This window comes from Malaclemys terrapin, chromosome 5 (assembly GCF_027887155.1).
Source record: "Malaclemys terrapin pileata isolate rMalTer1 chromosome 5, rMalTer1.hap1, whole genome shotgun sequence".
Classification (NCBI taxonomy): domain Eukaryota; kingdom Metazoa; phylum Chordata; order Testudines; family Emydidae; genus Malaclemys; species Malaclemys terrapin.
In genome coordinates, this window is record NC_071509.1 from 136828060 (window position 1) to 136845412 (window position 17353).

General features: G+C 45.2%; 1 protein-coding gene across 10 annotated transcripts in view; it reads left to right on the plus strand.

The window, feature by feature from the left end:
* The window catches only part of EPHA5 (EPH receptor A5), a 399378-nt gene that overhangs the window by 244893 nt on the left and 137132 nt on the right, over positions 1–17353 (plus strand). For 6 of the 10 annotated variants that reach the window (XR_008445069.1, XM_054029616.1, XM_054029620.1 and 3 more), the window contains 2 exons: positions 2798–2957; positions 10144–10249. Coding sequence is in view for 9 of the 10 variants with exons in the window: in XM_054029616.1 (XP_053885591.1) it covers positions 2798–2957; positions 10144–10249 (266 nt within the window). In the remaining variant the exon portion in view is untranslated. The remainder of the gene's footprint in view (positions 1–2797; positions 2958–10143; positions 10250–17353) is intronic. The other 4 variants (XM_054029617.1, XM_054029621.1, XM_054029619.1 and 1 more) reach the window with 1 other exon arrangement.

Genomic DNA, 17353 nt, shown 5'->3' on the forward strand with positions numbered 1-17353 from the left:
TGTGTGTAGTCCCATTGACTTCAAAGGGAGTATGGAGAAGCTTAAAGTGAGGTATGTGTCTAAATGCCTTGCTGAATTGGAGGCTAGGTTTTTCATGTAACTAAACAATATAAATGTGAATTATAAAACTGAATATATAATTTGAAATTTGCTTTTGGCTAATATTGAAGCTTGGTATTTTCAATAATAAAGCGCATGCACTTGAAAGTTTGCAGAAAGCAAACATGAATGAGTTGTGAATGTAATCGGATTGAAATGCAAGTCAGAATTTGAACTAATATTAACATCCCATTTCCCCCACTATTCATTCAGCTAATTGCTATGTCATCCTTAGCACTTCTCGTTTGTCATTAACTTAATTTGCATTCTCTTGCCAGACAGCCCTGTACAATAATAAATTAAGAAAGCATGTCCCCATGTTATAAGAATGATTTGTCTTGAGAGTCGGAGAAAATTAAGGCTTGAATCACATTCTTTTAAAAGAAATCACGTCCTAAAAGTAAACAGAACAGCTTTTTCCATTTTTTGTCCAACCCAGACCCATTAGCTGGGCAGGCAAATTTCCCATGGTTTAATTAGAAAATGGAGTACCATAAATTTGGAGTTTTCTGGTGATCACTCGGGACTTGGGTGCTTGATCCACAGCTCATTAAAGTCAGTGGGTGTGGTGGACTGTCTCCCTCAGCCCAGGAAGGACTAATACCATGTCCAAAGTCTGCCCAGCCTTTCTTTCAAGGCACTGTTGTCTTCTTTGAACATCAGACTCAGAAAGTAACACCAAGCAAAGCTATTCCCTGAACAGGCTGCAGGGACCTAGAAGCCATTCCTTACCCATGCCCTGCTCCCTCTCTTAGGCCCAGCCATAGGAGTGCACCACTTCCTCCCACAACTCCCTCATACTTGCTGGCATTTGCACTCACTTGATCGGTCACAGGTGAGGCTCGGACCAACTCCCCTTAAAGGTCAGCCATCCTGTGACAGATGCCCATTGACTTCAAGTGACTTTGGATCCGACCTTAAAAGATCTGCCTCGAAATCATGTGTTTATCTTAAAATGCCATTATGGAGAGCTGAAGGGAGATAGTGATTAAAAAACAAAACTGTTTTCAAGGCTGTTGCCCTTAATTTACATGATCGGATGCTGATTGTTTAGTAAGTAAATATTTCTAGCAGCAATTACCAAACATTTGAGTCTGATGTTAAATCAAAGATGACCACAAACTGCTCATTTATACTAAAAACTTATTTACATGCAGAATTATTTCAGCAAATTTATTTAAAGTCCTCACCACACACACAAAGTGTGTGTGTCGTTATATCTGTATATCATGTGTGTGTGTGTGTGTGTGTAGATATCTATATCTATTTGTTTTTTAGTATTTTTGGTTAGTATTTCTTTAACCTAGCATAAAATCTAGATAATAGCGCTGATTTTCATTTTCACTAAGGCCACTGGCAAAGTACACTGTGTCGTATAAAGGGGCTCACTTGAAGGCATCTTTATATTGCCAGAAAGGTGGAAAGTGGCCTTAGTGTGAATCAGGGACTGATTTTTCCATCTCCCTACACGTTGGCCCTGAATTTTAGTCACACTGTTCTGGCAGTGTAGATATAACCTGTGCTCACTTTGTGGTCTCTTTGCGCTGCCAGAACCGTTTAAAGTGGCTTGAGTGGAAATGAGGATCAGGCCCTTCATGTTGTGCTTGACACTTGTGCAAAGTGCATTTCAGATGCGATGTCCTGAGTTAGTGGTGTTAGACCAGAAAACAAGACTTCTGTTTCATTAACAATTGTGAGGTTTTGATTTTTGTTTAAATTTTGCATCAGAATGAAAATTTGACCTTGGAAATTTGTGTGTGTGGGGGGGGGAAATACTAACGAGAGAGAGAGAGAGTCACCCCATTGGTTAGGGCACTTCCCTGGGACATAGGAGACCCAGGTTCAAGTCCCTGCTGTATATAGAAAGTGTCAGTCGCTTTGTCCCACTTGAGGTCTTCCACTTTTGGACAAATAATTAAATATTCATTCAACTGGTGGAACTTGTTGCCAGGGGATGTTGTAAAGGCCAAAACTATAACAGGATTCAAAAAAGACTAGATAAGTTCCTGGAGGATAGGTCCATCAATGGCTATTAGCCAGGATGGGCAGGGATGCAACAGCATGCTCGGAAGGTCCCTAGCCTCTGAGGGCCAGAAGCTGGAACTGGATGACAGGGGAGGAATCACTTGATAATTGCCCTGTTCTGTTCATTCCCTCTGAAGCACCTGGCATTGGCCACTGTCAAAAGACAGGACACTAGGCTAGATGGACCATTGATCTGACCCAGTATAGCCATTCTTTTGGTCTGATTGGGCCAGAGTGGGGGCCCTAACCACTGGGCTATTGGCTATTCTGGGGGATGGACATCTCTCATGTTCTCTGGCCAAAATCAGAAATTCCATCCTGGACCAGAGAAGGATTCGGTTTCAACAAATCATCATTATCCAGTTAAAAAACCCCCACCATTTTATGGAAAAATTCCTGACCTGTTATATTTTACATCCACTTCACTCTAGAGTGAAATGACTATATAAAGTGACGGGCGATAGAGAATTGGACCCCATGTCTTTGCAGTATGTAGTCTTCATATAGATTTTTGTGGGGTAGAGAGTCTCATTAATACATGTTCAGTCATTCTGTCTAAACATGTTGGTATAGTCATTATTAGTACTATTGCTGCTGTGTTAATTAGCAATTTGTATTTTGCTAGTGTTTTTCTTTACATGCTTGAACTCTGCATTTTTTGTGGGGGGGAAAGGATCAAGAGACCAGCTACACCATCATCAAATCGAAAGAGACGAAGATCACGGTGGATGGCTTGAAACCCGCGTCGACATATATCTTCCAGATCCGAGCGCGCACGGCAGCAGGGTATGGTGGCTTCAGTCGAAGATTTGAGTTTGAAACCAGCCCAGTGTGTAAGTCATTTTAATTACTGTCAGCTCACGTCTCTGAAATGATTACCAGAAAAGAGTTAGTGGATCAATATCGTTGCAAGGGACTCTGTCAGTCTTCCTATCATCCTCTTTCTCTCTTTGACCTGATCCATTTAGTGAAGAAGTATCCGTCATGGCATTGCTGCGGGTTGGACAGGTGAACATATATTGGTCCCTGTTTCCTCATTTCATTTCATCTCGAGGGAGATGAAAAGTCAGGAAGTCTTCAAACTTAGGAAATTTATGAAGCTTGCTGGTCAGAAAATGTCTGTTTACTGCTGTCTCCCTTGCATTGAAATGTTGCCATTTACTCATTACTGTGTCTTTGGGTTTTTACTGCATTCTTCTTCCCATAGTCGGGAATTTCCTGCGGAACCCTTGAAAGTTAGTGCCAGGGCCGAAGGGAGGCTGGCAGGGCCGGTGCTACCATTAAGGCAAACTAGGCGGTTGCCTAGGGCGCCAAGATTTGGGGGCGCCAAAAAGCGGTGCCCCCATTTTTTTTTATAGTGTTCCTACGCCCCCTCCCCGAGCGCGTGGTGGCCGCTCCACTTCTCCCGCCTCCCAGGCTTGCAGCACCAATCCGCTGTTTGGCGCCGCAAGCCTGGGAGGGGAGGAGAATTAGAGCGGGGGCGGCGTGCTCGGGGAGGAGGCGGAGCAGAGGTGAGCTGGGGTGGGGAGCTGCCGCATGGCTCCCCAGGCCGGGGGGATGGGGAGCTGCTGTGGGGGTGCCTCAGGGTGGGGGGGGAGAGCTGCCGCGGAGAGGCGTGTGTGCCTGGGTGGGCGGGGAGCTGCCACAGGGCTGGGGAGGGGGGGCGCAAGGTGGAAGTTTCGCCTAGGGCCCTGGAGGCTGGCATGTATTTCACCAGGCTCTTGTACTGTTGTACACCTCTTAATATGGTATGTGGAGGATTCTGAGACATCTCTGAAATATCTTCTGAGTGTATTGCTAGTAAAAGGTTCTAATAGAAAAACCTCCCAACATCACTTGTGGTGCATCTATAAGAGAAAGAGCTTTGACATCAAAGAGATAATTGAACATTAGAATCCTTCTGCAGCAAGCACTGTAGTTAAGGTTGCAAAAACAGTTTCCAACCCCATCCCAGTGCTCCTAACTTTTCCAAAATGTCACGTTTTGATCTGAAATTTAGGGGAGAGGGAGGGAGGGTTGGTTAGGAGAGGAGGAATCCTTTCATGTGCTTTTGAGTTTACTGAAAGTGAAAAGATGCAGTTTACCACTTACAACAACAACGTAATCAAGCAAAACTTTTTTTTTTTTTTGGAAGGGCTATAACAAAAGGTCTGAAATGTGAGCCTTGGCCTGGGTCAGAGAAAAGTTCTCCCTGAATATTAATTATTTTGTTTGGTTTATAAAAAATGTTTCTGAGTATCTAAAGTTTGAGCATTTGAAGATTATGTCCTGAGCGCGAATGACAGATCATTTCCTTGGGCTATTTTCTGCCCTCTGGTAGAGCTCTATTGACTTCAGTGGTATTTTGTTCTGTGTTTGTACAGCACCTAGCCCAACAGAGCCCTGATCCATGACTGAGGTTCCCAGGTGGTATCAAAATTCTCACAGTAATAATAGTACAGATATAATAGAGGGCAAAATTTGGCCTATTAAGGACTCACCCCTATGTACACTTTACACACACACTTAACTTTTAGCATAACTTCAATGGAGCAACACATGTGCTTAAGGGTCACACTTACATGTTTGCAGGATCGGGACCTAAATCTCTTGGTGCGTATTTAGAGATGCCATTGTGTAAATTCATAGCCAGTTAAATAGACTAATTTAAAGCCATGAAATACCCTTTACCCCCACTCCCCACTCCCAAACACCCCCCCTGCTGCCTGGCTTGATATAATGGTGCAGGAAGCATGCCCTGTAGCCCCGTTAACTCCCCCTTCTAGCAGGAGAGCAAGAGGCAAATGCAGCCCGGTCCAAGGAGGACGTAGAAGACAAAGTGCAGGGCATCTGACTGCAGCAAAATGGCAAATTCTCTGAGGAAATGCTTACTGCGGTGGCACAGTGGACAGATGCTAAATGCCATAGGAGCAAAGTCATAGAGCAACTGGTTCAGGCTGCCTGCATTCTCAGGCGGATGACACTGCGTCAGTTTGCGCCAGTTCACTTTTTCCAGCAACCATAAGGGTTGAAAACATTTTTTTAAAATCGAAGCTCAGATTCCACAGCGTCATTCTGTGGCGGGGGTGAATTCCATGGAACTGTGGAGCGTGTGGGCTCTGATTATATTTAAAGGATCAGTTTTAAGCTGTTTGCCATGTAGACAAAGTCCTAAGCCCTTTAATATAGTGCACAGCTAGCCAGGGGTGTGTTTTTTTATACCCCTGACTGACAAAAATGTTACTGACAAAAGTGCAGTGTAGTCATGGCCTCAATTGTTTTTATAGACTATGATGGAGAAATACTTTGTCCCTTGCTTACCTATTCTTTGCAGTGGTGGCGGTGATCATTTTCACTGTCATAAAATATGTCCTCTGTGTACCTATTTCAATTTGTACAAGTGACATTTATTAATCTTGGATGCTATTTGTATGCAAGAGGGGTTTAATCATTGTAATATTCGGTTCATTCCTTTAGTGAACAGCAAGTCATGGTGTATGTTTTCCTTATAAATTGACATTCATCAGCTGTTTAATTACTGCTTCCCTGGTTCATTTAAAAGTCAGCATCAGTTCTTTAAAAAAGATACAATGTTGTCATGTCAATGAGAGTTACCTTTCACTCCCAACTCTGGAGTCAGTGGCAAAGCTAACATAGTGCAAATACCATAGTGATGCAAACGTTAATGCAATATGACTTTTCTATTTAATGTATTTCTTATTGCATTAACCACTATAATCATGTCCTATAAGTAGAAACCAAACCATATTATGCTGGAAAATAATTCTGTATTATGATAGGCAAGGTCTAGATGCAGTAGAAAAGTTCCTAATTTAGAGTAGTTCAGTAATCATGTTTCAGAATATTAATAAGTAATATAGTGGCACTTATTCCACATTTGGCCCATTGCTACCATGACCTAATATCACAAGCCAAAATAATGATAGTTTTGAACGACTTATCATGGAAATCTTGGGAATAGTCATCGTGGCTCTCAAAACAATAATAATAATATTTTACAGGGCATAGCATCATAACGTTTCAAAGTGCTTTACAACCATTCATTAATTAATTGATTTTTGCAAACCCCTCTGTTTGAATATTCCCATTTTGCCACTAGAGAAACTGAGGCACAAAGATTAAGGGTCTGATACAAATCTCGTTGAAGTCAATGGAATGGCTCCAATTCAGCATTGCATCCCTATGCAGCAAAGCACTTCAGTATTGACTTACGTGGGACTTAAGCACATGCTTAAAAGCTTTGCAGAATAGGGATGGGTTTGAAGCATGTGCTTAAATGTTTTGCTCAACTGCAGCTCCATTGACTTCAGTGGGCTTTGGAAAAAGCCCTATGACACGGGTCCTCAAAGACATTTAGGTGCCTAACTCCCATTGAAACCAGTGGGAGTGTGTGGTAGAGCCAGGAATACAATTCAGATTGGCAGCTCCCAGGCCTGTGTTTTAATCTTGGTCACGCTGTGCAGGAAGCCGAGCTCTAGCGGATGCCGTATCCTTTCGATAGACCTGTGAAAAGGAAGCCCTGCTCTTGCTCTGACTGGGGCCCATGGGGGAAAGTGCATTGGCAGGCCCTATATTGCACACACTCTTAGCCGCTCTCACACTGAGTGGCTAGTGAACGTCCGTCCATAGCACGCAGGAGCACTGGGAGAGACGAGCTGCTACCAACCTGCCGTGTGTATCACGTGCTAAAGAGGTTTGATTTGTGTGGGAAAGGAGTAGGGCTGGCTGGCTAGAGCACGCCAACAGAAGCGGCCAGCTCTAGTACCGAGCAGTATGTTTCAGCTGAATGGAACAGCAATGAATGTCCCACCTGGGCAATGTTAGCCAGCAGTTTGGAATCCTGCCATCTGCCAACAGGGCTCCTTGTAACGCAGAACATCTGTCCGCTTCTCTGCTTCCCCTCCCAATGCAACCCTTAGTTTTTACCGACAGGATTCTGCGATTGCCACGGATCGTACTCCCTGTCACCTGTCACTCCAGTGACTCTGCTATGTGCCAGTCAAAGGTTTGCAGGATTGGGCCCTACCGTGGTCAGTGCAATAAACTCAGCATGGTTATTTGCAGCTTGTAAGCCAAATGTTGTCAACTTGCAGATATTAGCGACAGGGCAAGAGGGCAGTGGGGGCACATCCTGGTCTGAATTAATTTTAAATGAGGGTTTTACGTTCAAATCTACTGGTGCTAACTATCTTGTCCCTCCAGCAGCCTGGCTCCCTTTCCCTCATACATCTAGCTCTCCAGCCCGCCACTGCAGTTACACCCCACCCCGGCCTCTCCCCCACCATGCAGGTCTCCCTCTCTCTGCTATTCATCCCCTTTAGTTGGGGTTGGTCCTGCTTTGAGCAGGGGGTTGGACTGGATGACCTCCTGAGGTCTCTTCCAACCCTCATCTTCTATGATTCCTAACATTTTAGCTCTCCCCTGCTGCCTGGGAGCCCCAACATCTCCCAGCAAACTTGGCCTTATTTCTCCATCCCCCAGCAAGTAGTAATAAAATTAAATGGAACTGCTATACATTTGTGATGCTAGTAAAATCTCTAGGTGATGGTGTAGGTTTTGAGTAGTTAGACAATAAAGATTTAATGTTCTGGCCCAATCATTATGGAATCATCGACTGTACTTTAGCTGGGCCCTACTATATGTAATGAATTGCCAATCAGAGAGTTACCATATAAAGTGCTACTTGGAAACCCATTGCAAAATCGATGTTTAATACATTATGGGGTTTTTTAACATTTAATATTGGGCCTTATTCAATTATTTTATAGCTTCCATAAAATTAAGGACTCACTTCCCCTTCCATCTTTTAATTGAAGGCCTGCTTGACTGTGCAGTCAATTTCTGCTGATCCTTTGGGGGGGAAGTGCTAATATGTCCCCCATGTCATACCCTACCTGTGGTTGTAATGAAGCCCATCACCCAAAATAACTGTGAGTCTGACCCTGCCTTCCCTGATCAGCCATGTCCCAAGGAGACCTCTACAAGCCAATATCCCCTGTCCTTGAAATTAAGGGGTATAGTTACCTCTGCTTCAGCTCCTCCCTTCTTCAAGGCACAGTGGAAAGCACTTTTTCGACATAGTTTGCAGTACTGCCAACCCCAAGAGTTCCCAAAAATTATGTGATTGTCTTAAAATTAGACTTGGAAGGTTTAGATTCTTATCAGTGAATGTCGGTAAACGTTGATCTCACCATACACACACAAACGGACAGAGCATGTTTCCATCTATGACCAGTGAAATCAGAGTCAGGAAAATGCTGCTGGAGAACTTCTTAGAATTTGATGTAAGGATATTTACTTTGTATATTTTGACATATGCTATTGTTTAACGGTTATCAAGCTTTAACTTTTTGAATCTCGGTATCTATTCTCACTAAATAATTATTGTTTGACACCCTACCCTTACTGCTTGACCACCCCCAGGATTTCCCACAAATGCATAAAAATGTAAAAAAAAATTCTTGAACATTTATATTGTCCATCAACATTATGTATAGAAATCAAATTCTGCCAAGCCCAGTTCAAATTCATGCAATTTTTTAAAACACCAAATTTGGGTTCATTTTTCTTTGCTTTCTGGTATTGCAGCCCTCAGAATTCACATTTTCAAGCTTTTCTCTGCAACCATGAGGGCTAGAAAGCCAACTTTTGCCACCTGTTACCGCAGAGATTCTACAGATCTCTCTATCCCAAGGAGATAGAAGCACTGTGGTAATCTCAAAAAAAAAACCAATGCATGTTAAATGCTGGCAATTTCTGATATTTTTTAAATAGTGACCATTGTCTATAACATTTATACTAACCTCTGTCTAGGACAATCTACTGTGGTGAGTGATTCTGATTATCTATTAGAACCATGACATTTTAGTGAAAATGTAAATATGGTTCAGATAACATTTATCCCCAGTTAGGAAGATGATTAATGTTTTCTAAGCAAGCAGTTCACTAGGAAGTTCATATGATTTAAGGCCAAAATGAGACAGCTTGAATTAATTTTAAAATGCTTACATTTAACCTCAAGTATGAGACTAGCTACTGTTTGACCAGTGACACTGTTTCTAAAGAGTAGACATTTTTTTGTTATCGATTATAGAAGTGCTGAGAGGCCCCAGCCAAGACCAGGGCCTGATGGTGCTGGGTTCTGTACAAACACATAGTGAGACAGTTCCTGCACCAAAGAGTTTCCAATTTAAACAGACAAGGCAGAGATTAAGTGCTATTATAATCTCCATTTTACGGACGGGGGCTGAGGCACAGACATACTAAGTCTGTTATTGAAGGTCTAACAGGAAGCTGCTGATAGAGCCAGGTATTGAACTGAGGTCTCCTGAATCCAGTGTCTTAATCATGTAACAATCCTTCCTCTCAAGCAATCTGCAGAGGGGGATTTTTGAAATGACACAATCTGGAAGCAGTTCTGCTTTCCTTACAGTAAACAGACACCAACCAAAATATTAGTCTTCAGCACGACTTTATTCCAAAGAGCACCAGCCGGCCTTATGCTGGAGGTGCTACAAAGAGTTAATGCATGGGCCTCAGAAGACTCCTACGGCTCAGGTAATTTTACTCAGTCTTGTCATGGGCATTATATCTGCCTTTTATTTAAGAGATCTTTGGTATGTCGCATCTTCCAGCTAATAGGAATTCAATCCGTGAACTTTGTCTTTAAATAGTCAACAACAACCGAAAAAAAAGGGAACTTTCTTTGGTGTCCATCTCTTCCCTGACTGATTTCTAGTGCTGCACAACCAGGAAAACAGATTCCAGTTTACCAATTGGAATGGTAAATTCTGTGACATTTTGATTAGGATGGTAATTAAAGTTTCCAAAAACTGAACCCCGCACTCTCCATTTTTCTTTAAAAAAAAAAAAAAAAAGAGGAAAAACAAACCAACCAACCTGTGAAAGAATTAATGAATTGGTGAAACTGCAACATCTCTGGCAGCCTTGCAATAAAGTTTCTTGTGAGTGTTGGCTGTAATTTTAACCTTAATCTCCATTTTCTGTTTCTCATCTCAGCAGTAGCTGCATCCAGTGATCAGAGCCAGATTCCTATAATTGCTGTGTCAGTAACAGTGGGAGTTATCCTGTTGGCGGTTGTTATTGGTTTCCTTCTCAGTGGAAGGTAAGAGAAGAAGCGGTGCATTTATACTTTATATATATATATAGGTGGAGGCCAGAAAATGAGTGAATGCTGTGTCATATAATACAGTGCAGTATGTGGACATCCTGATTTTATGAATATGTTGACATCAGAAATACACGTTTTCTGTTCATATATGTAGTTTACTGCCCAGTGATTTTCATCTCTATATAGATCAGTGGTCCCCAAACTGTGGGACACAGAGAAATGTTCGGGGGGGCACGCGGCAGGTCTGGGGGGGCACGGGGGAAGGAGCATCACTGAGCCCCACTCCGCCCTCAGTCACAGCTCCCCTCTACCCCCTGGTCCGTCCCCCGTCTGGCTCCAGCCCCGCTGCAGTTCTGCTCCGCCCCCAGTCCAGCTGCAGCTCTACTCCACCCTCTACTCCGCCCCCAGTCCAGCTCCGCCCTCATTCCCTCTAGTCCCAGCTCCTCCCCACTCCAGCTCTCAGCTTTGCCTTCAACCCAAGCTCCGTTGCTAAGTAAGCCTTGTCTGTGAAGTAATGGAGAGGGGGGCGCGGACAGAAAAAGTTTGGGCACTACTGATATACATGGACCCTGTTTCATTATTAGGTTTCTTTTGCACAAGAGTGTTTTCTCATTTGTTTAAAAATAAGCAGAATTTGTGTTGTACAAAAGGTCCCCTGATGCACTGTGGAATCCGGTACCTTTATACACAGTCACTCTCGTTAGACTTGCTAACAAAAGGCCAAATCCAGATGTTCTTACTTGACTTAGGCCAATTTGCAAAATATGAGTGTTTCTCAGGAAAACTCCCTGGGTGGTGGTATAAAACATGAATTAAGACAAGAAGTGAAATCTTGGCCCAGTGGCAAATTTGCCACTGACTTCGGTAGGGTCTGGATTTCACCCACGGTGTTCAGGATTTGGGCCATAAAAAATTAAGTATACACCGAATATGAGTAAATTCAGTAGTTAGCTACCCTCTGATGGAGGGTCCATCCTTAGAGCCTGAGTCACTGAGGTTTTTCAGCATGTGCCTAACTTGAACCAAGGGAGTAGTCAATTCAAGTCATTGAAGTCAATAGGACTTCAGCGGGACTACTCATGTGATTAAATGTAGGCAGATGCTTCAGTACCTGACTGTATTGGAGCCGTGCAGTTCTTGACAACTCCAGCTGAAGACAATAGAAGTTTTCAATGCAAAAGGAGCAGCAGGATTGGGAAAAAATCTATGATTTCTGTCTATATCCGTTTTTATTGTGCCACTAATTTTTCATAGATGCCAATATACAGGATATGAGACATTTGTTCATATACTACATATTCCCAATAGGGGATGAAATATCTTTTTAATGAAAACCTATCAAAGCACAACGCAATTTATTTTTTTATGGCAGCTGCCAAACCAGTCCAGCCTCCTTCGTTCAAACTAACAGAAAACACTGTGCCAACATCTGTACATTTCACTGTCTCCCCCCATTCCTCCCCACCACACAAAGGGAATTAGATGTTTTTCCCCTTGATCACGGTGTATCCCTGTGTGCGTGGTATACTGTATATACCGCACAGCTGTATAATGGTGACCGATTGTAGGAAGAATAGCTGTGAGATGGCGACAGAGCAACTGGAAAGTTACTGACTAGATCAGGATATTATTTCACTAAGGAGACAGGCTTCTTTTAACACAAAGCAGCCTATGCCAAGGCCAGCCAGTCTGAGCAGCATGCTTCCAGGACTAGGGCAGCTCTAAAGTCACGCTGCTTCGTTTCCTATCCACAGAGGTAAGTGTGGCATGCATGGGCATCTCTCTTCAAGGGCAGACTCATGGGCACCCTCAAAGCTTCCATGTAACTTAGTTCAGGGGACTTGCTGAGCTATCTGCTGCCAATGGATTCTGGGATAGCTGCAAGGAAAGCCAACCCCTCCCTGGGGGGCGTCCTGCCCCTTCCGTTGACTCCCTCTAATACACCTTTGCCCACCCACGCTGAATTCTGTGCTGGTGTTTGCTCAGCGTTGTGCTTAGCCCCTAGGGATCCCTAGCATGCCACAGAGAACGCCTCTTCCCCCGTCCCAGCGCTGATGTTCCTACTACCCACAGACGCAGATCCCCAACCGTGTGTGGGTGTGGGGCAGGGGCAGACTGGAGCGCCAACAGGCTCCTGGCAAGGGGCAAGCACGTGCTATGGATCCCATTTTTGCTGCCTGAGTTCTCATTTGGGTGGCCATTCTGCTCCTTCCCTATATGGCATGGCATCAAAGGCCCAAGAGAGCACTGAGCCACAGAGTTTCGGTGTCTTCGCTGGTTTGCGATCCTAGTTCATTTAATCTCCCTCTCCTTTGTTAAGGGGCTTCTGTTAATGTTTCCTCTTGAGCAGTATCCCTGGATATGTTTGTAAAAACTCTTTGTTACCCATAACTCCTCTGGCTAATGTTAACGCCCTCTGCTATTTTGCCACCTTTATCCTCCCTAGTGACCAGGGATGTTTCTTTTTGGGGCCCCATGCTCCCATCCCTGTCCACTGATCCAGGCTTAGGGGACACAGAAGGTATTCCCAAGCCCCCAGGAAGTTCCCAGGGTCAGCTTGTGTGTGTAGGAGGGGACAGAGCAATTGGCTAGGCTTCTCTGGATTCTCCCCACCCCCTCCGCTGTCAGGAGGGAGAACCAGCCAAAGTACACCTACAGAGAGATTTTCAGAGGTGAGCAGTGGTCTGAGGCACCCACCTTGAGATACCTGCAAGGGACCTGGATTTCAGCAGGCAGGTGCTCCACACTCATGAAAATTAGGCCTCTTTCAGGTCCCTCAAGTCAGACACCCCAAAACTGAGGCATTAAATACTAGTCACTTTTGAAAGTCTTGGCTGCAGCCTGGTGGGAGTAGGCCAGATCAGTCGTTAAGGAAGGCAGAACCTCTGGCTTCTTCTGTAGGGTGGTGAACCCTGCCTCTCCCACCTCAACAGAACATTTCTGGGAAATGCCATGAATTAAAACACCCAGGGGCAAATGCTCAACTGATGTAAATTCCTAACGGCATTCCACATACATCAGCGGAGCTATGGCAGTTTGCACCGCTAAGGAGCTCCCTTTTCCCCCATACAGAGAGTTACACCGTGAGGCAGGACTGGTACTCCCCCCACTTTCCCATCAACTCTGGATAAACGCCATTTTCAAAGGTTTCTTGCTCAACTCCGGAAGTCTGGGATGAAATTTGGTTTGCTAGGTAGTAGATGCAGACTCAGCACCCAGATCCAGGGGAGACCAGACAGTTCCTCAGCTGTGACTGGTGCAGAAGCCTTGAGCAGCTTCGTAACGGTCACGAATTCCCAGCCATCATTAGCAAAAGAGCTTCAGGATGGCAGGGCTTTTTTCGAAGTTTCTTTTCCTGGCAAATTGTAAAGCCTGACTGGTATTTTGAGTGTCTCTTGACAACAGAAAAATAAAACAAAAACCCTAAAGCTGGCAGCCAGTTTTGAAATTAAACAAAGTAAATAAAAAATAAAAAGGCACCACTGAAGCAGAAATGCCGCTAAAATATTTCAGTCATGCTGTTCTGTCTCGGAGAGGATTTCAAGACAATTCCTGGAGTGACTATCATGCTGTGACAGTAGCGGGATGATAAATGTATGCCGAGTCACGGTGTAATCCCTTTTAGGATCTGGGTCTGTAAGATGCTCTGTCTGTTGAGCATTTACACATTCCAGTGCCTGGCACCAAAGGTCATACATTTCCTTTTCAAATGCTTTCCCGTTCATGATTTCCAGCAAGACAGGCAGTTTGAACTCGAGGATCCGATTCAGCTGGACTTATCCACTACACAAGGCTGTGGTTACGCTCTTGCTGCTTCAGGCAAACAGGGGAAAGATCAACCCGCAGCAGAACCAACAATGGAAAAGTCCTCGAGGTCAGGGGCTAAAAGCAATATCGCAGCCGGAGGGTAGGACAGATCATGCAGCTGAGCTCTTGCCTCAGGCGCTCTGCTATTCCCCAATTCAGAGTATCGTCCGTGCTTCCTCTCTGTGGCTGTGCAGCCCATAAGAATTGCAGTGGACCGGGCTTCCCACGCAGCTGCCAGATGGAGAGGGTGTGTGTCTGGCTTTCAATCAGCCAGGTTAAATCATGAATGTAAAAGAGCACATTGGGATATTTTGGGGGGAGGGAGGGAGGAGGTGGAGGACAACACCTCCCTCAATTGCTAGGCTGGGAAAGGAGATCTGACTTGAGCATTTCGGGAGTGGGGTCTCAACAAATATCGAATCCCTCAACTGGTCCCAGGTGGGGAAGGATAGAGGGTCCATAGGAAATCGCTTTCACAGCTGGACCAGCCTCTGGGAATTTTGAAGGGCCGTAGAGTCTCTTTTCTGCTGGGTCCCTTAAGGTAGAGGTTTCCACACCTCCTTTTATTGGCCTTCCCATATCTCTGCAGTTCCTCTTGTCTTTCCAGTGAATGTAAATAACAGCTTGTCTCTTCCCATTGGCAGCCGGCCCTAAACCAAAGGTCAGCTGAACCGTTAGTCACTGTGGCATTTCCGCACGCCAGCATCCATCTGTAGAAACACAGTTTGTTCCTGAAGCGGGAGGTTCCTGGGAATTTGAAACTGTGTGTGCTTTACCCGAAACAATTAAGCTGCATTGCAGACCTGTTCTACTTGCTCCAGGAAACTCTTTGCAACTAATCTGTCCTCTGAACAAGGTCATAGAGTTGCTGAGCAAAAATGTCTGATAATTATTTTAATGAACTGCTCTTTTTTTTGGATAAAGTGACAGAATAATTTATTAGCCATTGCATAACAATCCGACCTGAAAATTAGAAGGGAAGCTCGTTAAATTAAACCTGTGTTGTTAATGAGTTAGAAAGAGGGTTGTCTTAGAAAAACCTCTGTGAAGCCAGGCATAAGCATTGACTTACATAATATAGAGTTGCTATCCTTATGGGTTTCTTATGGTTACCTGCTCTCCTCAAAAACCTGAGCCATTTTACAATTGCCAGACATGCTAAATTTTGCTGTCCTAGCAGTGTTTGTATGGCTACTGCACGCATTCTCATTACTGACTGAAATGTATGAATTACAAAAAAAAAAAAAAAAACACCCCACAATCCCCCCCAAACAATCAACAATCCCTTTTGGAATTTCAGTGTCTTACAATCCTTCCAAGATCCATTCAGAGCGGCTCACCACGTGTCATTTCTAACCAGGGTGAAGAAGGTACTGAAAACACTGTCTCCCCACTCCATGGTCTCCTGCAGTGCTGTGGTACCAGCCCTTGCCATCAAATAATCTCAGGTAGCGTGGCATGGGCTGGTACCACAGCACAGGTGCACCATAGCTGAGGCCAGCCCTTGAAATGCTGGGCCCTAAGATTGGGTGGGTTCCAATTCATGCCAGCCGACTTCAACACTAGGGCCTCCCAGGGCCCCAGACACCCTGCCTGCTCCTATTCCCAGCCCAACTCATTCCCATGGGGCCTTCCCTTGCTGGCCACTCATCACTCGCCTGAGCAGGAGGCAAAGATCGGCAGCGGATTGTCCCTGAGCAGACCCACCATGCTGCCCTGCGCTACCCCATGGCTACTCCACTGGTTCATTATGTCTGTTTCCCCACTGGTGCCAAGTGGGAGCAAGGGGGGCAGAAGCCTATCCTTCCGCAGCTCTGGGGTCCTCTGCCCTTTTCTGCCCCTCTCAGCTTCTCTGATCCCATCCCCTCAGCCACAGCTGCTACCACCATCTCCTCTCAGTTGCTCCATGTTGGGCTCACATCCAGCCAGGGAAGCAGTGAAAAAGGGAGAGACGGCTTGATGTCTTGCTATCCCTTTATCCCAGAGACCCTGCTGGCCCGGAGAAAGATCTATAAGAGAATCACAGGAGCCTCGCTGCGTGCATGACATGCCCGCCGAGCTGCAGGAACGGGTTATGAGGTAGCCAAATGCAAAAGCATCACGCGAGACAAATGATACTGTAGTGACTCTGTGGTTCTTCACACAGCCAGGGACACAGAGCATAGGCTCAAAGTAATATAATTTCAAGCCTGCTGTATATCACTGGCCCTTAAGGAATTACAGAGCTGCCAAAATTGGCCTCTCACTTGACATGTATGTGTATGTGTGTGTAGAGCTAAATAAGTGTACATAATAATTTATAGCACATGATACTACAAGGCTTGATTCTTATTTACATTAAGGCTCCTTTGTAACACTTTATGAATCTTAAGGTGGGTGTGAAGAGACTTCTAAAAAAATGGTTTATAGCATTATAACATGAACAAGGGGTGGGATTGTATCGAGGTCAGTGGGCGCAGAGTTAGAACAACACTGAGCGTGTTTGAAAAATCGCACTCAGAATAGCTAAAGCTGCCAAAGAATCCAAGAGTCTGTTACGGACCTTTGGAAAGATACATTTGAAACAATGAAAACTGCCCCTTGCCCTCAATTATCCATACAGTAACTCCTCGCTTAAAGTCGTCCCGGTTAACGTTGTTTCGTTGCTGATCAGTTAGGGAACAGGCTCATTTAAAGTTGTGCAATGCTCCCTTCTAACGTCGTTTGGCAGCCGCCTGCTTTGTGCACTGCTTGCAGGGAGAGCAGCCCGTTGCAGCTCGCTGGTGGGGGCTTGGAACCAGGGTGGACCAGCAGCCCCCGCCCCATCAGATCTCCGCTCCCCTAAGTTCCCTGTGCTGCAGCCGCCCAGCAAGCTACCAATTGCCGGCAGTTCAGCTGTCCCCTCCCCCCCAGTGCCATGTGCTGCTCCTGCCCTGTGCCTTGGAGCTGCTCCCGGGAGCCTCCTGCTTGCTGTGCGGGGTGGGGGGGGGGAAGAGGGAGGCTAATGTCAGGGGGTTCCCCCCCTTTCCCCTACTTCTGCCCCCCCTGGTTACCTCTTCTACATATAGAGCAGGGTGGGGACAGGACAGGGCTCAGGACAGAGGGAGCTTGCTAGCCGCAGCTTCTGTCTCAACTTCCTGATCTTTTTAAAGGCAATGTACTTAAAGTGGGGTGTAGAATGGGGTGTACTTAGAGTGGGGTGTCTGTCTGCCATGCTGTCTCCCCTCCCTCCATTCGTGCTGCCTTGTAGAGTGTGAGGCTACATTAACAACAGTGGGTTAACCCTTGAGGGCTCAACCGAATGCTACTTCA